Source organism: Canis lupus, chromosome 24 (genome assembly GCF_011100685.1).
Source record: "Canis lupus familiaris isolate Mischka breed German Shepherd chromosome 24, alternate assembly UU_Cfam_GSD_1.0, whole genome shotgun sequence".
In the NCBI taxonomy this organism is placed as follows: domain Eukaryota; kingdom Metazoa; phylum Chordata; class Mammalia; order Carnivora; family Canidae; genus Canis; species Canis lupus.
The window spans coordinates 33597459-33618985 of record NC_049245.1 but is presented as its reverse complement, the minus strand read 5'-3'; the positions used below and the strand labels follow the sequence as shown (position 1 = coordinate 33618985).

The 21527-nt window shown below is 39.0% G+C and overlaps 1 protein-coding gene across 10 annotated transcripts in view; it reads left to right on the top strand.

The window, feature by feature from the left end:
• WFDC11 (WAP four-disulfide core domain 11) overlaps nt 1–21527 on the top strand; it is a 57932-nt gene that overhangs the window by 14860 nt on the left and 21545 nt on the right. For 6 of the 10 annotated variants that reach the window (XR_005377921.1, XR_005377922.1, XR_005377919.1 and 3 more), the window contains 4 exons: nt 7166–7221; nt 10007–10088; nt 16087–16241; nt 17206–17348. Coding sequence is in view for 4 of the 10 variants with exons in the window: in XM_038572465.1 (XP_038428393.1) it covers nt 16157–16241; nt 17206–17348 (228 nt within the window). In the remaining 6 variants the exon portion in view is untranslated. The remainder of the gene's footprint in view (nt 1–7165; nt 7222–10006; nt 10089–16086; nt 16242–17205; nt 17349–21527) is intronic. The other 4 variants (XR_005377924.1, XR_005377923.1, XM_038572463.1 and 1 more) reach the window with 1 other exon arrangement.

The following is a 21527-nucleotide window of genomic DNA, read 5'->3' as shown; positions in this document are numbered from 1 at the left end:
GGAGTTGTGATGCCTCCAGCTTCAGTTTTCTTTTTCAACATTCCTTTGCTTTATTTGGGGTCTTTTCTGGTTCCATACAAATTTTAGGATAGTTTGTTCCAACTCTATGAAAAATGCTGGTGGTACTGCCATAATGTTTTCTACAGAGGCTACACCATTGTACATCCATTTCCATCAACAGTGTACAAGGTTCTAATTTTTCACATACTTGCTAATACTTTTTTTTTGGTTTTGCTTTGATAGTAGCCATCCTAATGGGATGAGATGGTATCTCACTGAAGTTTTGATTTGCATTTCCATAATAATTAGTAATGTGGAACATCTTTTCATGTGCTTGTTGGCCATTTGCACATCTTCTCTGGAGAAATGTCTATTTTAGTCTTTGCCTATTTTAAAATCTAGTTGTTTGTTCTTTTGGTGTTGAATTTTAAGAGTTCTGTCTTTTTTACTCTGTTGATAATGTCTTTTTTTTATAAATTTATTTTTTATTGGTGTTCAATTTGCCAACACATAGAATAACACCCAGTGTTCATCCCATCAAGTGCCCCCCTCAGTGCCCATCACCCAGTCACCCCCACTCCCCTCCCACCTCCCCTTCCACCACCCCTATTCATTTCCCAGAGTTAGGAGTCTCTCATGTTCTGTCTCCCTTTCTGATATTTCCCATTCATTTTTTCTCCTTTCCCCTTTATTCCCTTTCACTATTTTTTTATATTTCCCAAATGAATGAGATCATATAATGTTTGTCCTTCTCCGATTGACTTATTTCATTCAGCATAATACCCTCCAGTTCCGTCCACCTCGAAGCAAATGGGGGGTATTTGTCGTTTCTAATGGCTGAGTAATCTGCATCCCGATGTTTATAGCAGCAATGTCCACAATAGCCAAACTGTGGAAGGAGCCTCGGTGTCCATCGAAAGATGAATGGATAAAGAAGATGTGGTTTATGTATACAATGGAATATTACTCAGCCATTAGAAATGATGTCTTTTGATGCACAGGTTTTAAATTTTCAGTTTATCTACTTTTTCTTTTTTTTTTTAAAGTTTTTTATTTATTTATTCATGAAAGACAGAGTGGCAGAGACACAGGCAGAGGGAGAAGCAGGCTCCATGCAGAGAGCCTGACATGGGATTCGATTCCTGGCCTCCAGGATCACACCCTGGGCCGAAGGCAGGCACTAAACCGCTGAGCCACCCAGGGATCCCTTACTTTTTCTTTTATCTGTGCCTTTCCTGCCTTACTCAAGAAATCATTGCTAAATCCAAAGTCGTGAAGCTCTTCCCTGTGTCATGAAGTTTTCCCCTGTATTTTCCTCTAAGAGTTTTGTAGTTTTAGGTCATACATTTATGTCTTTGATCCAATTCTGATTTGTTTTTTGTTTAGTGTTAGGTGAGGGTACAACTTCATTCTTTTGCAAATGGATATGTAGTTCCTCAGCACCATGTGTTGAAAACACTGCCCTTTCCGATTGACTGGTCTTGGTATCTTTGTCAAAAAATCATTTGACTATACATTCAAAGGTTTATTTCTGGGATTTCCATTCCATTCCATTGGTTTATATGTCTGTCTTTATGCCAGTATCACAGTTTTATTCACTGAAGCTTTGTATTAAGTTTTGAAAGCAAGAACTGTAAGTCCTCTGGCTTTATTCTTCTTTTTCAAGATTATTTTGGCTATTTGGAGTCCCTTTGGGATACTATACATATTTCAGGATGAGGTTTTCTATTTATGCAAAAACATCATTAGAATTTTAATAGGGATTGCATTGAAACTGCAGATCAGGGACGCCTGGGTGGCTCAGCGGTTGAGCATCTGTCTTTGGCTCAGGGCATGATCCTGGAGTCCTGGGATCGAGTCCCACTCACATTAGGCTCCCTGCATGGAGCCTGCTTCTTCCTCCGCCAATGTCTCTGCCTTTCTCTCTCTGTGTCTCTCATGAATAAATAAATAAAGTGCTAGAGAAAGAAACTGCAGATCACTTTGAGTAGTATTGACATTTAATATTAATTCTTCCAATCTATAAACATTGATATATTTTCATTTATTTATATCTTCCAATTTCTTTCAGCAATGTTTTGTAGTTTTCATTGTACAAGTCTTTCATCTCCTTGGTTAAATTGATTCCTAAATGTTTTATTCTTCTCGATGATATTGTAAATGGAATTGTTTTCATAATCGCTTTTTCAGGTTGTTCAGTGATAGAAACATAACTGATTTTTGTGTGTTGACTTTGTATCTGCTACTTTTCAGAATTCAATTATTAACTCTGATTTTTTTGTGGAATTTTTAGGATTTTCTATATATAACATCCTATAATATGCATACAGAGGTAGATTGACTTCTTCGTTATCAGTTTGGGTGACTTTTATTTCTTTTTCTTCCCTAATTGCTCTAGCTAGAACTTCCAGTACTATGTTGAATAGAAGTGGTAAAAGCAGGCATCCTTCTCTTCCTCTTGATCTTAGAGGAAAAGCTTTAATTCCTTCATCACTGAATATGATATTTGCTGTGGCTTTTTCACATATGGCCTTTATTATGTTGAGGGAGTGTCTTTCTAGTCCTAGTTTGCTTTTATTATGAATTGGTGTTGAAATTTGTTGAATCCGTTTTCTGTATCAGTTGAGATAATCTTGTGGTTTTCCTCCCCTTCATTCTGTTCATGTGATATATTATATTGATTGACTTTCATACATTAAACTTTGAATTTCAGAAATAAATTTAACTTGATCATGATGCATAATCCTTTAATATACTGCTTAATTCAGTTTGATAGTATTTTGCTGAGATCCAGAACTTTCTTTGATGGAGATTTTTGCTGAGATTTTAAATTACTGATTCAATTTTAAAAATTAGTTATATAAATATATCCAGATTTCTGTACTGCATGATTAGTTTTGGTAGGGTTTGTGTTTCAAGGAATGTATCTATTTCATTTAGGTTATCCTATTTGTTGGCATACAGTTGCTTCTAGTACAGTCGTATAATCATTTCTATTTCTTTAAAATCAGTAGTAATGTTTTTACTTTCATTTCTGATGTTAGTAATATGAGAATTGCTTTTCCTCCCTTAGTCTATCTAGCTAAATATTTGTCAATTTTGTTGATTTTTTTTTCAAAGAACCAACGTTTGGTTTTGTTGATTTTCTTCATTGTTTTTTTATTTTGTTGATCTGTGCTTAATCTTTATTATTTCCCTTTTTCTGCTAGTTTTGGGTTAGTTTGTTCTTTTTTTAGTTCAAGTTGTAAAGTTAAGTTGTTCATTGAAGTCTTTCTTGTCTTTTTCCCGCCACAATTTAATTTAAATTCCAGTTAGTTGACATACAGTGTAATATTAATTTCAGGTGTAAAATTTAGTGATTCATCACTTACACACAATATCCAGTGCTCGTTATGACAAATGCCCTCCTTAATGCTCATTTCCTATTTACCCCATTCCCCTGACCACCTTCCCTCCACTAACCATTAGTTTGCTCTCTATAGTTAAGAATCTGTTTCTTGGTTTCTATTTCTCTCTCTCTCTTTTTCCCTTTGTTCATTTGCTTTGTTTCCTTCTTTTTAAAACGATATTATTTTTTAAAAGTAATCTCTATGTACAACATGGGGCTTGAATTCACAACCGTGAAATCAGGAGTTGCATGCTCTATTGACTGAGCTTGCCAGGTACTCCTATTTTGTTTCCTAAATTCCATATATGAGTGAAAGTATATATTGTCTTTCTCTGACTGACTTATTTCACTTAGCATGATACTCTCTAGCTCCATCCATGTCATTGCAAATGGCAAAGTTGCATTCTTTTTGATAGCTGAGTAATAGTCCAATATTCACAAATAAATAAATAAATATTCCAATATTCCAACATATATATTTGAATATTCCAATATATATATGAATATATCACCTCTTCTTTATCTATTCACCCATTGATGGTCATTTCAGCTGTTTCCCATAGTTTGCTATTTTAGACAATGTTGCTACAAACAATGGGGGGCATGCATACCTTTGAATTAATAACTTTTTTAAATTTATTTTTTATTGTTGTTCAATTTGCCAACATATAGAATAACACCCAGCGCTCATCCCATCAAGTGCCCGCCTCAATGCCCGTCACCCAGTCACCCCCCCCCCCCGGCCCCCCCCCCCGCCCACCTCCCTTTCTACCACCCCTTGTTCGTTTCCCAGAGTTAGGAGTTTCTCATGTTCTGTCTCCCTTTCTGATATTTTCCACTCATTTTTTTCTCCTTTCCCCTTTATGAATTAGTAATTTTATATTCTTTGGGTAACTTCCTAGCAGCGCATTGCTGCATCATAGCCTAGTTCTATTCTTAACTTCTTGAGGAATCTGTTTTCCAGAGTGGTTGCACCAACAGTGTAAGAGGGTTCCCCTTTCTCTACATCCTTGCCAACACCTCTTGTTTTTAAATATAAGCATTTATAGCTATAACTTTCTGTTAGGATTCCTTTTGCGGGATCCCTGGGTGGCGCAGCGGTTTGGCGCCTGCCTTTGGCCCAGGGCGCGATCCTGGAGACCCGGGATCGAATCCCACGTCGGGCTCCCGGTGCATGGAGCCTGCTTCTCCCTCTGCCTGTGTCTCTGCCTCTCTCTCTCTCTGTGACTATCATAAATAAATAAAAATTAAAAAAAAAAAAAAAAAAAAAAAAAAAAAAAAAAGGATTCCTTTTGCTGTGTCACGTACAATTTTGATATGTTGCATTTTGGTTTTCATTCAGCTCTAGTATTTTCTAATTTTCCTTATGATTTCTTCTTTGATCTATTGGTTTTTAAAGAGTGCATTAATTTCCACAAATTCATGAATTTTACAGTTTTACTTCTGTTATTGATTTCTACCTTCAACTCATTGTGGTTGGATAATATTTATCTTTTGAAATCTCTTGAGACTTGATTTGTGGTCTAACATTTGTCTTGTTCAGAGAGTGTCCCATATGCACTTGACAGGAATGTGTGTGCTATTGTTGTTGTGTTGAGTATTCTGTATATATTTGTTAGGTCTAGCTGTTTTATTGTATTGTTTAAATCCTCTATTTCCTTACTTACCTTCTATCTAGTGGGTCTATTATGGAGAGTGGAGTATTGAAGTCTCTTATTATTATTATTATTATTATTATTATTAAAGATTTTATTTATTTATTCATGAGAAACACACAGAGGGAGAGAGAGAGAGGGAGGAAGAGAGAGAGAGAGAGACAGAGACACAGGCAGAGGGAGAAGCAGGCTCCATGCAGAGAGCCTGATGCAGGATTTGATCCCAGGACTCCAGGATCATGCCCTGGCCTGAAGCACTCCAGGTGCTAAACCGCTGAGCAACCCACGGATCCCCTGAAGTCTCCAATTATTATTGTAGAACTATCTACTTTTTCATTCTGTCAGTTTAGGCTTCATATATATATATATATATATATATATATATATATATATATATTTTAGGCTTCATATATATTTTTTTAATTTTCTGACCCTGAGAGGAGCTCCTTCATTATTTATTTATTTATTTATTTATTTTTAATAATAAACTTATTTTTATTGGTGTTCAATTTACCAACATACAGAATAACACCCAGTGCTCATCCCGTCAAGTGCCCCCCTCAGTGCCCGTCACCCATTCACCCCCACCCCCCACCCTCCTCCCCTTCCACCACCCCTAGTTCGTTTCCCAGAGTTAGGAGTCTTTATGTTCTGTCTCCCTTTCTGATATTTCCCACACATTTCTTCTCCCTTCCCTTATATTCCCTTTCACTATTATTTATATTCCCCAAATGAATGAGAACATACAATGTTTGTCCTTCTCCGATTGACTTACTTCACTCAGCATAATACCTTCCAGTTCCATCCACGTTGAGGCTTCATATATTTTGATGATTGTCATTAGCTACATGAGTGATTATAATTGTAATTATACAAATCTTCCTGTATTGGAACTTTTGTTAATATGCAATGGTCTTTGTCTCTTATCGTCTTTATTTAAGGTCTATTTTGTCTGATATTAGCATAGGCAGTCTTGCTCTCTTCTGGCTACTATTTGTATAAAATATCTTTTTCCATACTTTTACTTTCAATCTATTTGTGTCTTTGGATCTAAAGTGAGTCTTTTTTTTTTTTTTTTTGGAAGTTTCTCAAAATTTTATTTTATTTTTTTAATAATAAATTTATTTTTTGTTGGTGTTCAATTTGCCAACATACAGAATAACACCCAGTGCTCATCCCGTCAAGTGTCCCCCTCAGTGCCCGTCACCCATTTACCCCCACCCCCCGCCCTCCTCCCCTTCCACCACCCCTAGTTCGTTTCCCAGAGTTAGGAGTCTTTATGTTCTGTCTCCCTTTCTGATATTTCCCACACATTTCTTCTCCCTTCCCTTATATTCCCTTTCACTATTATTTATATTCCCCAAATGAATGAGAACATATAATGTTTGTCCTTCTCCGATTGACTGATTTCACTCAGCATAATACCCTCCAGTTCCATCCACGTCGAAGCAAATGGTGGGTATATGTCGTTTCTAATGGCTGAGTAATATTCCATTGTATACATAAACCACATCTTCTTTATCCATTCATCTTTCGATGGACACCGAGGCTCCTTCCACAGTTTGGCTATTGTGGACATTGCTGCTAGAAACATCGGGGTGCAGGTGTCCCGGCGTTTCATTGCATCTGTATCTTTGGGGTAAGTCCCCAGCAGTGCAATTGCCGGGTCCTAGGGCAGGTCTATTTTTAACTCTTTGAGGAACCTCCACACAGTTTTCCAGAGTGGCTGCACCATTTAAAGTGAGTCTTTTGTAGATAACATATGATTGGATCATGTGTTTTTTATTTATTCCATCAACCTGACTTTTGATTGGATAGTCTAACATTTATATTTAAAATAATTACTGATAAGGAGGGACTTATTTATGTCATCTCTCCATTTATTTTCTATGTGCCTTATAGCTTTTTTGATCAATTACTTCTGTATCTATATATAGATAGTACATGGATATACACAAATATGTTGGCACAGCCTGACAAAATTAGCAGTAGTTTTTAAATTTTTCTGTCACTTAAAATTTTTACAAGTATGTACTTTAAGCATGAGCTGCCTTTTTAGTAGTACATAAGCAACAGATGGTATTCTGGAAAGAAACTTATTTATTTTTTAATTTTTTTACAGAAGGAAGTAAATGGGATGAAGTAAAGAGAGGCCTCAAGAAGAAGTGAAGGCCAAGGGTATGTTGTAAAGTGGGGAAAGATAAGGAAACAAACCTACCGGGGGCAGGGGGTGGGGGAACGTTCAGGCAACCCATAAGGCTTTGCTTCTTTCTTGTTCTCCATTCTTTGCATTATAGCCAAGCAACTCTGAGAATACTCTAAGCCAGGACTTACCCAGTGCTATCCATAGTCAGCTTGACCCCTGGCATTCCTTTCCCCACTCTGATCCTCTGCTAATATTGTAAGTACCCCTGGAGAGAGTAATCTTGGTGATAAGAAATGGGTCCAAGGAATATCATGGCTTGCAGTCCCAAGAGAATCTGGGGTCTTGACCATGTGGCATATGGTTCTAGACTCACTTCCTTTTAAATCCTGTACTTAGGGATGCCTGGGTGGCTCAGTGGTTGAGTGTCTGCCTTCAGCTCAGGGCCTGATCCCAGGATTCGGGATCAAGTCCCACATCAGCCTCCTTGCAGGGAGCCTGCTTCTCCTTCTGCCTGTGTCTCTGCCTCTTTCTCTCTCTCTCTGTCTCTCATGAATAAATATAAATAAAATCTTTAAAATAATAAAAATAAGTTAAAAAAAACAAAATTTGTTCTTTAAAAAATACATGTTAAACATCTAACACATAGTGAATTTGGTCTTTTTTTTTTTTAAGATTTTATTTATTTATTCATGAGAGCTACTGAGAGAGAGAGGCAGAGACACAGGCAGAGAGAGAAACAGGCTCCATGCAAGGAGCCCGGTGTGGGATTTGATCCCGGGTCTCCAGGATCACGCCCTGGGCAGAAGTCAGGCACTAAACTGCTAGGCCACCAGGCATCCCAGAACTTGGTCTTAAACTGAATGATTCTTGACACTTCACTGGGTGTTTCATTCATTTATTTAACAAACATAGCACGACCTCTATGCCAGACGTTAGCTCTAGGTGCTTTACAGATAATCACTAATAGAGCCCTCACAACAACCTCATGAGGAAAGTGCTGTTATACCCATTTAACAAATGAGGAAATTGAGGCACAGAGAGGGCTAGTGACTTCCTCAAAATAAATGGGAGCTAGGATTTGGATTCAGGTTAAGTCTGTGTTTTAAATCTCTATGTTATGTTGCCTTTTGCAAGCTCTCTTGGTAGACCTCTCTCTTTTTATCAGTACAAAAGACACAAGATATTGGTGATAAGGTAGTGTAAGTTGATGCTAGCAATGGAGAAATTAATATCTTCAATAAATGGTACTGGGAAAATTGGACATGCACATGCAGAAGAATGAAACTAGACCACTCTCTTGCACCATACACAAAGATAAACTCAAAATGGATGAAAGATCTAAATGTGAGACAAGATTCCATCAAAATCCTAGAGAAGAACACAGGCAACACCCTTTTTGAACTCGGCCACAGTAACTTCTTGCAAGATACATCCACGAAGGCAAAAGAAACAAAAGCAAAAATGAACTATTGGGACTTCATCAAGATAAGAAGCTTTTGCACAGCAAAGTATACAGTCAACAAAACTCAAAGACAACCTACAGAATGGGAGAAGATATTTGCAAATGACGTAGCAGATAAAGGGCTAGTTTCCAAGATCTATAAAGAACTTATTAAACTCAACACCAAAGAAACAAACAATCCAATCATGAAATGGGCAAAAGACATGAAGAGAAATCTCACAGAGGAAGACATAGACATGGCCAACAATGCACATGAGAAAATGCTCTGCATCACTTGCCATCAGGGAAATACAAATCAAAGCCACAATGAGATACCACCTCACACCAGTGAGAATGGGGAAAATTAACAAGGCAGGAAACAACAAATGTTGGAGAGGATGAGGAGAAAAGGGAACCCTCTTACACTGTTGGTGGGAATGTGAACTGGTGCAGCCACTCTGGAAAACTGTGTGGAGGTTCCTCAAACAGTTAAAAATATACCTGCCCTACGACCCAGCAATTGCACTGTTGGGGATTTACCCCAAAGATACAAATGCAATGAAACGCCGGGACACCTGCACCCTGATGTTTCTAGCAGCAATGGCCACGATAGCCAAACTGTGGAAGGAGCCTCGGTGTCCAACGAAAGATGAATGGATAAAGAAGATGTGGTTTATGTATACAATGGAATATTACTCAACTATTAGAAATGACAAATACCCACCATTTGCTTCAACGTGGATGGAACTGGAGGGTATTATGCTGAGTGAAGTAAGTCAGTCGGAGAAGGACAAACATTATATGTTCTCATTCATTTGGGGAATATAAATAATAGTGAAAGGGAATATAAGGGAAGGGAGAAGAAATGTGTGGGAAATATCAGAAAGGGAGACAGAACGTAAAGACTGCTAACTCTGGGAAACGAACTAGGGGTGGTAGAGGGGAGAAGGGCGGCGGGTGGGAGTGAATGGGTGACGGGCACTGGGGGTTATTCTGTAGGTTAGTAAATTGAACACCAATAAAAAAAAGAGAAATTAATATCAAAGACAGATGGGGCTTTATAAAAGTCTTCACACAGATGCTAGAGAAAAACAGATACGTAAATCCTTTCCCACCTCCATAATCACCCAGATTTCCAGAAATGTGTGTGTTGGTGGAGGGGAGGCTCCAGCAATCCACAGTGTTCTGTTTCTGTCTCTATATTACCTGCTGCAAAGAGAAAAGAGGAAGTACTCCTTGAATAAGAAGTCAGTGATAACGTTCTGAACGTACCTAATTTATGACTTGGGAAAGAACTCACAGATCTGCCATAGCCAGAACTATGATTACATTCTGATTCTTTGAAATCTGTTCTGCCCATCGTTTGCCCCATGCAGAGACTCTGTGGTTCCCAGAAACCAGGAAGAAGAGCCATCAGCCAAATAATTAGCAGCGCTTCTAACTTGAACATCTTCAGAGGTAGGTGGAGGTCAGAGTCCTATGGCTAGAAGTAGGAGCATGCAAACACTTGTTTGTGGCTTGGTTGGATGAGTTCCTTGTCCAAATCATGCCTCCAGATCATGCCAACACTACCCCTGTTTGGAAGAGATTCTTGTCTTCGTTGTTCAAATGGCGAAACCAAAGGACTCCCGGGCGGCTCAGTCAGTTAAGTGGTTAAGCAAGTGCCTTTGGCTCAGGTCATGATCCGAGGATCCTGGGATCTAGCCCATGACAGGCTACCTGCTCAGGGGGGAGTTTGCCCCTCCCTCTCTCTCTCCCTTTGCCCCCTTCCCTGTTCATGCTCTCCATTTCTCTCTCAAATAAATAAATAAAATCTTTTAAAAAATGGAGAAACCAAGAAAGAAAGATGATGTAGATGAATACTGTGTCCATGTGTAGTATCCTGAGAAGGACACTATGTATTGCCTAGATAGCATCCCCACTGACCCTGTATAAGCTGAGTCTAACCATGAAGAAATTTCAGACAAACCCCAAAATGAAGAATGTTCAACTAAAAGAAAAGTTTGACTGTATTCTTCAAAAATTTCAATGTCATAAGAGACAAAGGACACTGTTGGGTGAATTTATAAAATGGAATACTTATGGTAGCTTAGTAAATGAATAAAAGTATATTTTTTCAATGTTAAATTTAATGAAGTTGATTGTACTATGATCATGTAAGAGAATTTTTGAGTATTGTATTGTAATTGTATTGTACAATTGTAATTATAATATAGAGTATTGTAATACAGAAATATTATTTCTAAATATAAAATATAAAAAATACATAAATATATTATATATATAAATAAAATATAATACACATAAATAAATATATATATACATATATATATACACATATATGTAAGAGGGAAGAAGGAAGAGACAGAGGAGGTAATTATGGATGAATACCTAAAATAGATGATTCTGAGCAAATGGTATACGGATGCTTTTTATACTATTTTTACTGTTATAACTTTGAAATTATTTCCAAATAAGAGTTCTTAATAATTTAAAGGCAACTCATCTAATGGTCCATATTCCTCAAATTTTATCTTCCTATTTTATAACTTTTCACTTGTGCCAAAGAAGAGAATAAGACCTCTTAAAGAATTTTGCCCCTTTGGAAACGTCTCTATATATTATGTCTATTTTTGAGCATTTGAAGAGATTTCAACCAATGTGTATGAAAGTTATCTTCTGCTTTGTTGAAAAAGTGGAAGCAAAAATAAAGACTTTGAAGGGAAATTGGTCACTTGCTGGGAAAGAGACAATTACTCCCCTGTGACTGTATAATTCATAGTATCCAGACTTCTTTGTCTTTGTTTCCTTTATCTGCCCTTCTGTTTGGCCTCAGGAGTGTGAAGCACCAGGCTGGGAGTCAGAGAGAAGTGGGGAGAAGACTGAGAATTTGGGGGAATAGTATTTAATCTCTTCCTTCAGAACCCTGAATCTTATCACCAGTGATCTCCCTAAAATAACAGCCAGCACTTATTTTGCATATTCTGCATTCCAGGTCCTAGATCCTCTTTATCTTTATCTTTATCTTTCCTCCTTCACATTGATGTCCATCTATTATTATGTATTTATCCTTTTGAGTGTCTTGTTTATCTTCTATCCCCTGTCCTAGAATATAAGCTTTACAAGGGCAGAGGTTTTTGTAATTTTGTCCATTACTGTATCCTCAGTGCTTAGAAGAGTGGCTTGTAGTAGTCACTAAATATAAATATTTGTGGGATGAATAAATTTAAGACAGATGAGTGAAATATGGACCCCCACTCACCAGAATTAATTTCAAATGGTTAAATAGTGTTTTTTTTTAAACAAAAAGATTACAATAAAGTTAATGAGATTAACAATCACTCCTCTAGAGAAAAGAGTCTGAGCCTAATAGTAACAATAAAGGCCATTTATTTGGCACATTCCATGTGCCAGACTATGGTCCGTGCTTTATAGATTGAACATTTGCAATGTGGATTCCAGCATGTTACAGGTGAGGAAACTGAGGCTTTGAGAAGTTAGGTGGTAGGTAAGCCAATTCCAAAATTTAAATTAAGCTCAATGCATTGGTGCTGGGTTTCAGGCCCAGGTCTGTCTGACTCCAATATCCATGTTTCATTCTCTGTCCTATATAGTATTGACGGTCTTCAGTGTGGTAACAAGTGGGAGAGAATTTCTTTTTTATGGCAAGACAAGATGTGCATAATATTGGTAGAATAAACCAATCTTTTTTTTTTTTTTTAAAGAATCAATCATATTTATTTTTTTTCTAGTTTTTTTCAGGGGCTTTTGTCTCTTTTTTTTAATAATAAATTTATTTTTTATTGGTGTTCAATTTGCCAACATACAGAATAACACCCAGTGCTTATCCCGTCAAGTGGCCCCCTCAGTGCCCGTCACCCATTCACCCCCACCCCCCGCCCTCCTCCCCTTCCACCACCCCTAGTTCGTTTCCCAGAGTTAGGAGTCTTTATGTTCTGTCTCCCTTTCTGATATTTCCCACTCATTTTTCTCCTTTCCTCTTTATTCCCTTTCACTATTGTTTATATTCCCCAAATGAATGAGAACATACACTGTTTGTGCTTCTCCGATTGACTTACTTCACTCAGCATAATACCCTCCAGTTCCATCCACGTCGAAGCAAATGGTGGGTATTTGTCGTTTCTAATGGCTGAGTAATATTCCATTGTATACATAAACCACATCTTCTTTATCCATTCATCTTTCGATGGACACCAAGGCTCCTTCTACAGTTTGGCTATTGTGGACATTGCTGCTAGAAACATCGGGGTGCAGGTGTCCCGGCGTTTCATTGCATCTGAATCATTGGGGTAAATCCCCAGCAGTGCAATTGCTGGGTGTAGGGCAGATCTATTTTTAACTCTTTGAGGAACCTCCACACAGTTTTCCAGAGTGGCTGCACCAGTTCACATTCCCACCAACAGTGTGAGAGGGTTCCCTTTTCTCCACATCCTCTCCAACATTTGTTGTTTCCTGCCTTGTTAATTTTCCCCATTCTCACTGATGTGAGGTGGTGTCTCGGTGTGGTTTTAATTTGTATTTCCCTGATGGCAAGTGATGCAGAGCATTTTCTCATGTGCTTGTTGGCCATGTCTATGTCTTCCTCTGTGAGATTTCTCTTCATGTCTTTTGCCCATTTCATGATTGGATTGTTTGTTTCTTTGGTGTTGAGTTTAATAAGTTCTTTATAGATCTTGGAAACTAGCCCTTTATCTGCTACGTCATTTGCAAATATCTTCTCCCATTCTGTAGGTTGTCTTTTAGTTTTGTTGACTGTATATTTTGCTGTGCAAAAGCTTCTTATCTTGATGAAGTCTCAATAGTTCATTTTTGCTTTTGTTTCGCTTGCCTTCGTGGATGTATCTTGCAAGACGTTACTGTGGCAAAGTGCAAAAAAGAGTGTTGCCTGTGTTCTCCTCTAGAATTTTGATGGAATCTTGTCTCACATTTAGATCTTTCATCCATTTTGAGTTTATCTTTGAGTATGGTGCAAGAGAGTGATCTAGTTTCATTCTTCTGCATGTGGATGTCCAATTTTCCCAGCACCATTTATTGAAGAGACTGTCTTTCTTCCAATGGATAGTCTTTCCTCCTTTGTCGAATATTAGTTGACCATAAAGTTGAGGGTCCACTTCTGGATTCTCTATTCTGTTCCATTGATCTATGTGTCTGTTTTTGTGCCAGTACCACACTGTCTTGATGACCACAGCTTTGTAGTACAACCTGAAATCTGGCATTGTGATGGCCCCAGCTATGGTTTTCTTTTTTAAATTCCCCTGGCTCTTTGGGGTCTTTTCTGATTCCACACAAATCTTAAAATAATTTGTTCTAACTCTCTGAAGAAAGTCCATGGTATTTTGATAGGGATTGCATTAAACGTGTAAATTGCCCTGGTTAACACTAACAATCTTAATGAAGAAGAAAACTGGCAACTACTATGTAGGGTTTGAAAGAGGCAGTACCCTTTACTCAGAACTTCTAGAGCTATACATTTGTACTCTAAAGCTAATACTGGATTTAACTGAATTTTAGTTGCAAGATGGTTCCTACTGAGTTTTTTTTCCTAACAAAGAGAAATTACAAATTTTCAGATGTCTTATTTATTTATTTATTATTTTTTAAAATAATAAATTTATTTTTTATTGGTGTTCAATTTGCCCACATACAGAATAACACCCAGTGCTCATCCCGTCAAGTGCCACCCTAAGTGCCCGCCACCCAGTCACCCCCACCCCCTGCCCTCAGATGTCTTATCAATGGGAAAATATGAGTGATATGTGTAACTAGTATATTGGGAAAATTTTCACAGGGAGTATTATTGATAATGTGTTGAAAAGCTTGTCCTTTGTCTCATTTAAACTTACTCATTAAAGCTACTTCTTTTCCTTCCTCTATATAGAGCTTGGGTATAGAACTTGACTTTTCTAGACACTGCCTAAATTTAGAATATATGAAAAAAGTCTAAGCCCATGCAACAGTCGAAATACTAAAATTGAATTAAAATCGTGGCTTCCCCCATACCTAGGAACCCACGATTGGGGAAGAGAGTGGCCAGTTTCCTCTCCTACAGCTGGCTAAGTGCCATTTTGGAAGTAGAGAAGGGAGAAGGAATGAGGAGGTCAGAACAGCAGGGAGTACTGTACCTTTGTGCTTTGTACTTTCTGGGCTTGGTATTACTTAAAGTTGATTCTGTAATGGGTGGTTTCATGAGTTAAGTCTTCCCTCAACCCCAACTGATGGAAATTTCTTCCCTGTGGTTGTCTTGATATGGATGAATCTACCTCTTTTCTGACACCTTTTCCAGACCCTAGGAATCTGGCCACTCACTTTCTACTCCTTCTGCAGAGGTTCCATGTCCTTCCTAGGCAGCCTGCCTGACACGAATCTAGTGCAAACCCATAGTGGCTTTCTTGTGTACATTGCCCTATCAAATGCCATAGTGCAAGTTATAGGTCACTTCAGCCAGTCTTTTACTCTTTGTTTCTCTGTTGTGACTTATACATGTGCCACTATGTCTCCACAAAACCTTGGGGCACATATAAAGCTCTATGTGAGGTAATCTTAAAGCCTTTCTAGTGACTTGGAATTAAAAGAGCACAACATCCTTTAAAAACAAGAGAGAAAGATGGCCAAAAAATACTTGGTAACTCTTAAAATCCTGACTTGTTTTAAACGTGGAAAATGGCCAGGTATTTGACATATTTTTTGCAAGGTGATTTTTGAGCAGATTTTCTTTAAACTCTAAGTTGATCTGTCTCACAAACTCATTTTAGGGGCTATCCAAGGGTCTTGGCCAAAACTTTAATTTTGATACTGTTACACATTTTAATTAAAAAAATTTATTATCATTTTTTTATATATAGAGAGAGCACACAAATTGGGGGGTAGGAGAGTGGCAGAGGGAGATGGAGAGAAAGAATCTTAAGTAGGCTTCAAGCTCAGCATGGACCCTAACACAGGCTCAATTTCATGACCCCGAGATCATAACCTGACCCTAAATCAAGAGTCAGACACTTAACTGACTGAGCCACTCAGTCACCTCTAATATCTTGTTACACATTTTTAAATAAAAAATCAAGATATAGACATCAAGCTTGATATGATTGCAGTTTTATGTGCACATATAGAAGACAGAATAACATACACCAATATAGTGGATTTACTAGAAGTAAATATTTGATTGTCTTTTCTGTACTTTTTTATTTTAAGAATTTTATCAGCTGGATTTGAATTATCTTTTAATTAAGGGAAGGCAATATCTTTTTAAAATAATTTTTTTCTACAAAAGGGAGGCATGAAATGTGCAATGTGGAGAAACATTTTAGCAAAGCCAATGCTCAGCTTAGGTGTGTGCCTGTTGTTGAGTGGATGGAGGCAAGGAGGAATAGGTAGACAATGAGTAAAGAAATTCTATAAACATTTCTTTTTGCCTTACAATTCTGTTTATATCTCTCAGTCTCCAGCAGCAACTGGAAAGGGAAAACAACATCCTGACAATATATATTCAGACACATACGGTCAGCATCATGAAGCTCTGGACACCTCAACTCATGATATTCTTCTGTATGGTGCTACTGTCTGTGCTGGGAGTGCTGAAGGAAAAACATAGCAGTAGGTGATTAGACTGGGGGTGGGGATACTGGGAGATGGGGATACTGTGCTTGATCCTGGACAAGTGAAGGGGTATTATGTCTGGCACACCTGACTCAGGACTCAGGCCCCACCTTCCCTGGGTCACCTATTGGAGATTCAGAGACTTTTTTGTGCATAGAGATCTAAGAAATGACCAAATTGAGGTCCTTTGCTGCTTCTTCTTCCAATCTTGAAAATGGTAATGGGTACCTGTCACCTTTTATTCCATAAGTTACAAGGATATAATATTTTTCCATATCAGGATACCATATCTTTCCATACTTCCAGAAGCTCTGTGTCTTAGCTGTGAGTACTTTACTGAATACTATAGGGGGATTTCTTAATATATACCCTAAGTTTCAGTGGGTATGGTCTTTTAGAATGTGAAAAGATAGAAAAGAGACATGAGATGTGTCCCTGGTGGGTCAGAGTTGGGGGCCATATGATGAGAAATTGGAATCAGTGGAGGGTGCCAAGAAAATTGGGTGAGAGAGAGAAGAATTTGGTGGGAAGCTGTTCTTAAAGCAGGATCAGCAAGAAAGAGAAGAGAAAAGGAGAGAATCTTTTCCATATTCTCCCTGGTCTGGCTTCCCACATTAGCGAATAGGTATAAAGAGGCTAGAGGCTGCCTTGGGCCTTGAGGTCTCCTGTTACAGAAATGTAGATTTTATAGGAGGACACAAGAATGTGGGGGTATTCTGAGTTCTGTCTCCAGGATGTTTGATGAGGGCCCAGAGGCCTAGGGGAGCAGAAAAGGCAGAGATCTATGAAGATGTAATGAGGAGCCTCAGCAGAGGGATATTCTCATAAGGCAGATGAATACCTGGGTAGGGCTTGGTGGGGCTTGGATTCTAGGAGGGGCTGTTAAGCTGATGAAGGACTTCTCTTCCCACCTTGGCTATGTGGCCTCTGTCAGTCTCTTTCCATCTCATGTCAATTACAGGGGATGAAAGGCTCATTGAGGAGTGCTGGGGAGAACCCAATGTCATTGAATGTACCAGGAAGTGTTCTAGAGCCCTTAGATGTTCAAACAAAAATTACACATGCTGCTGGACCTATTGTGGAAACATCTGCTGGAAAAATGAGGTGAGTTGGGAAGTGTGCTTGGGCATGGGTCTTCACTGATTCCCAGATGCTGTTATTCGTAAAGAGAAGATTGAGGCATCCCACATCTTAGGAACAAAAATAATGGAAGACAATGTACCCTAAGCCTGGACATCAGCTCACTGGTGAATAAGCCGAGACACCAGCTTAGGGCACATTGTTGCTTTCATTATATAATCAATGCCTATGTTGTCCTCATTATATTATGCAATCATTTTCTCTTTTCCTATTTTTTTTTCTTTTTTACAAATTTCTACCCAAGGCCTCCATAGTCAGACCTTTCCATGAACTTTTTTGGCCCAACCAGGCCACAAATCTCTACCTTCCTCTGTTTCATAAACCAGATTCATCTCACCACACCAGAAGTGGACAATTCTTATCATTGCATAAGGTGCTCATGTCCCAGGGTCTGGTGGAGATAGATAATATTAGGCTTGGGAATGAATGCTTGTTCCTCAGAGTTCCCTTAGCTTTTGAGTATATAACATTTGTGTCTTGCAGAAAATCTTTGCATGAAGTCTAAAACCCTAAACTCCCAGCAGGATACCAGTCTGTTCACACTAAGGGCTGGGCAAGAGCAAATCCTAGACAAATAAACTCATTTATCAATAGTAGCTTTCAGCTTTTTCAACTCCATTCCACTATCTTTGATTGCCCTATTACATCCCCCAATATTGTCCCCATCCTACAGGCTACATAGCTTTTATCTCTTGCTTCCTCAGTTGCTTACCTTAGAACTGATAAGCTAATCTCCAGGGTTTCACAGAATAGAAGTTTATTTATTTCTCGTACTTCATTTTAATGTGGGTAACTGGCAAGTAGCCCTTTAATTTTTTTTTTTTTTTTTTTTTTTTTTTTTTTTTTTTTTTAGCGAGCAGGTCTCTGGTAAATTTGTTTCTCACAAGGTATGGGTAAACAACACTTTTTTTTTTTTTTTGAGAGAGAGAGAGAGAAAGCATGCATGAGCAGGTTGAACGGGTAGAGGGAGAGGGAGAGAGAGAATCCCAAGCAGACCTTATACCCAGGTTGGAGATGGACATGGGGCTTGATCTCACTATTCTGAGATCATGACCTGGACCAAAATTAAGAGTTGAACACGTAAAAAAAAAAGAGTTGAACACTTAACCAACTGAGCCACCCAGATGCCCACGGGTAATCAATTCTAAAATGACTTTACATGGATATAAGATTGAACAAATAAGCAAATAAGTGGGGATGATATGAGCCATGTTTCTAACTGTAAGAGAAAAGAAGTTACAAATAAGCAAAATGGAAGGCTAGAATGAGCCCCAGGATTTGAGTCAGAGACATCAATATGAACCCACATTCAGCTCAATATATATATACAGAGAGACTGATACAGAAGTAAAATAGATGACTGTGTAGACATGGATTAGTTGCACATGTATGTATTTCCTGGCTATGCCTGGAAGCAGTGATACCATGGTAGCAATAAATACACCAGGAGCCTAGATCTTGTTTTTTATTACCATTCTCCAATAAATGGGTGAAGGCTTCTTGGTGAAATGGCTGATTCTAGAAATAGGCTTAGAAAATACAAAATGAAACTGGAGTATTTTACAGGGTCAGAAAGTAAGGAAATGCTCTTAAAGTCAAAGAATGCAAAACAGGAACCAACCTTAACAAGCTCCCAGTGACCAAAGCCTAGAACAATTTGAGCATAGAACTGTCTCTGTTGGTCTATTAAAACAAGATGTTATAAAGTTAATGGAAAAATATCACAAACAAACAACAAATGTTGGAGAGGATGAGGAGAAAGGGAACCCTCTTGCACTGTTGGTGGGAATGTGAACTGGTGCAGCCACTCTGGAAAACTGTGTGGAGGTTCCTCAAAGAGTTAAAAATAGATCTGCCCTACGACCCAGCAATTGCACTGCTGGGGATTTACCCCAAAGATACAGATACAATGAAACGCTGGGACACCTGCATCCCGATGTTTCTAGCAGCAATGTCCACAATAGCCAAACTGTGGAAGGAGCCTCGGTATCCATCGAAAGATGAATGGATACAGAAGATGTGGTCTATGTATACAATGGAATATTACTCAGCCATTAGAAATGACAAATACCCACCATTTGCTTCAACGTGGATGGAACTGGAGGGTATTATGCTGAGTGAAGTAAGTCAATCGGAGAAGAACAAACAGTGTATGTTCTCATTCATTTGGGGAATATAAATAATAGTGAAAGGGAATATAAGGGAAGGGAGAAGAAATGTGTGGGAAATATCAGAAAGGGAGACAGAACATAAAGACTCCTAACTCTGGGAAACGAACTAGGGGTGGTGGAAGGGGAGGAGGGCGGGGGGTGGGGGTGAGTGGGTGACGGGCACTGAGGGGGACACTTGACGGGATGAGCACTGGGTGTTATTCTGTATGTTGGTAAATTGAACACCAATAAAAAAATTATTTTATTAAAAAAAAAAAAGAAACGACAAATACCCACCATTTGCTTTGACGTGGATGGAACTGGAGGGTATTATGCTGAGTGAAATAAGTCAATCGGAGAAGGACAAACATTATATGGTCTCATTCATTTGGGGAATATAAAAAATAGTGAAAGGGAATAAAGGGGAAAGGAGAAAAAAATGAGTGGGAAATATCAGAAAGGGAGACAGAACATGAGAGACTCCTAACTCTGGGAAACGAACTAGGGGTGGTAGAAAGGGAGGTGGGTGGGGGTTGGGGTGACTGGGTGACGGGCACTGAGGGGGGCACTTGATGGGATGAGCACTGAGTGTTATTCTATATGTTGGCAAATTGCACACCAATAAAAAATAAATTTATTTAAAAAATCTTAAAAAAAGAAGACAAACAGCACAAGTGGACACCCACAGGCCTTGAAAATATTAAAAACAAAGTTAAAAGAAAAAAACCTATAATCCAAAAAAATATTTCATCCATAAAAGAAACCTGAATCTGCATAAAAAGGGACCACCATATCCTCAGCAACAGTGACCCAGAATAGACTCAGATATCAGATGCATGGTGTCCTCTCACTTAGGCTCTTCTACCATCTTACACCCACTCAGCAGTGAGCCTTCCCAAGCTAAAGCACTGGACAGACACTACACTACACTCACTGATGGCTATACACTCCTAGAGAATGTAATTATAATGGTAGGATTTTAGGCTTAGAGCTTTCCTTGAATCTTGCATGTCATGCCCATACTAATTATATTTGGGCTGATGGGCAATTCATGGTGACAGATATTGCACTTAACACCTAAACCCAACCCTTGCATCCCAGATAACTTCCTGTAGCTCCTTAATTAGGCACCCTGGCTTTGCTATCACATGTACTATCACCAGAAGCAGAGATGGGATGCACTTTGGGGTGAAGGCATCAGTATGGACCCACCTGTGAGCAGTGGGAGGAGCCAAAGGATGGAAATCAGGTAGAAACTAACCAACATCGTGGGTGTATGAGGCAGGAGGATACTTCTAGAATCTCTCATATGTACTAACATAGAGAAGGAGCATGACTGGAGGATGAGAAAAGAATAATCAATGCAGAAGCCATGGCAACTGTGAGGCTGTGTGTTTGTCACACAGAGCAGCCTGATCAATGATTCTCTGCAGGCCAGGACTCGGTGTTTTGGGCACCAGGTCATGGCAGAATGTACATTTGCTCCTTCCTCTGCCTCCGTGAGATTCAGTCCTTGTAGGGGTCTCACTCCCCCACTCGCCCTACCACAGGGGCACACAGCTATTCCATAGGACAGAACATGGAGTGCTGACCAGGGAAACACTCCTCCCAGCCAAAGCATTCTAGCTGTAGCCTCTTTGTCACTGGGTGGGGTGGAGTGTCGAGAGAGCTCTGTAGAACACAGGCTGGGACACCAGCTGTCCTGATGGAGAAGACCAGCTGTTTCCAGTAGAATTCATAGTCCAAGGTGCTCACGCTGGGGCAAGAAATAGGTCAGCTGGCAGCATGGTGTACTCACATGATAGGGAACACTAGATATGGATGTGAGAGCTCATTTCCTATATGGGCCCTGGCAGGAACTTTGCCTTTCTTAATAGTCTCTCCCAGGGTGTTTGGAGCATGGCCAAGCACTGGGAAGATGCTTGCAGAGTCAGGCTATGTGAGGAAGCACTAAGAAAGAGTTCCTGCAGAGCATGCTCTTACCGCCCATCTA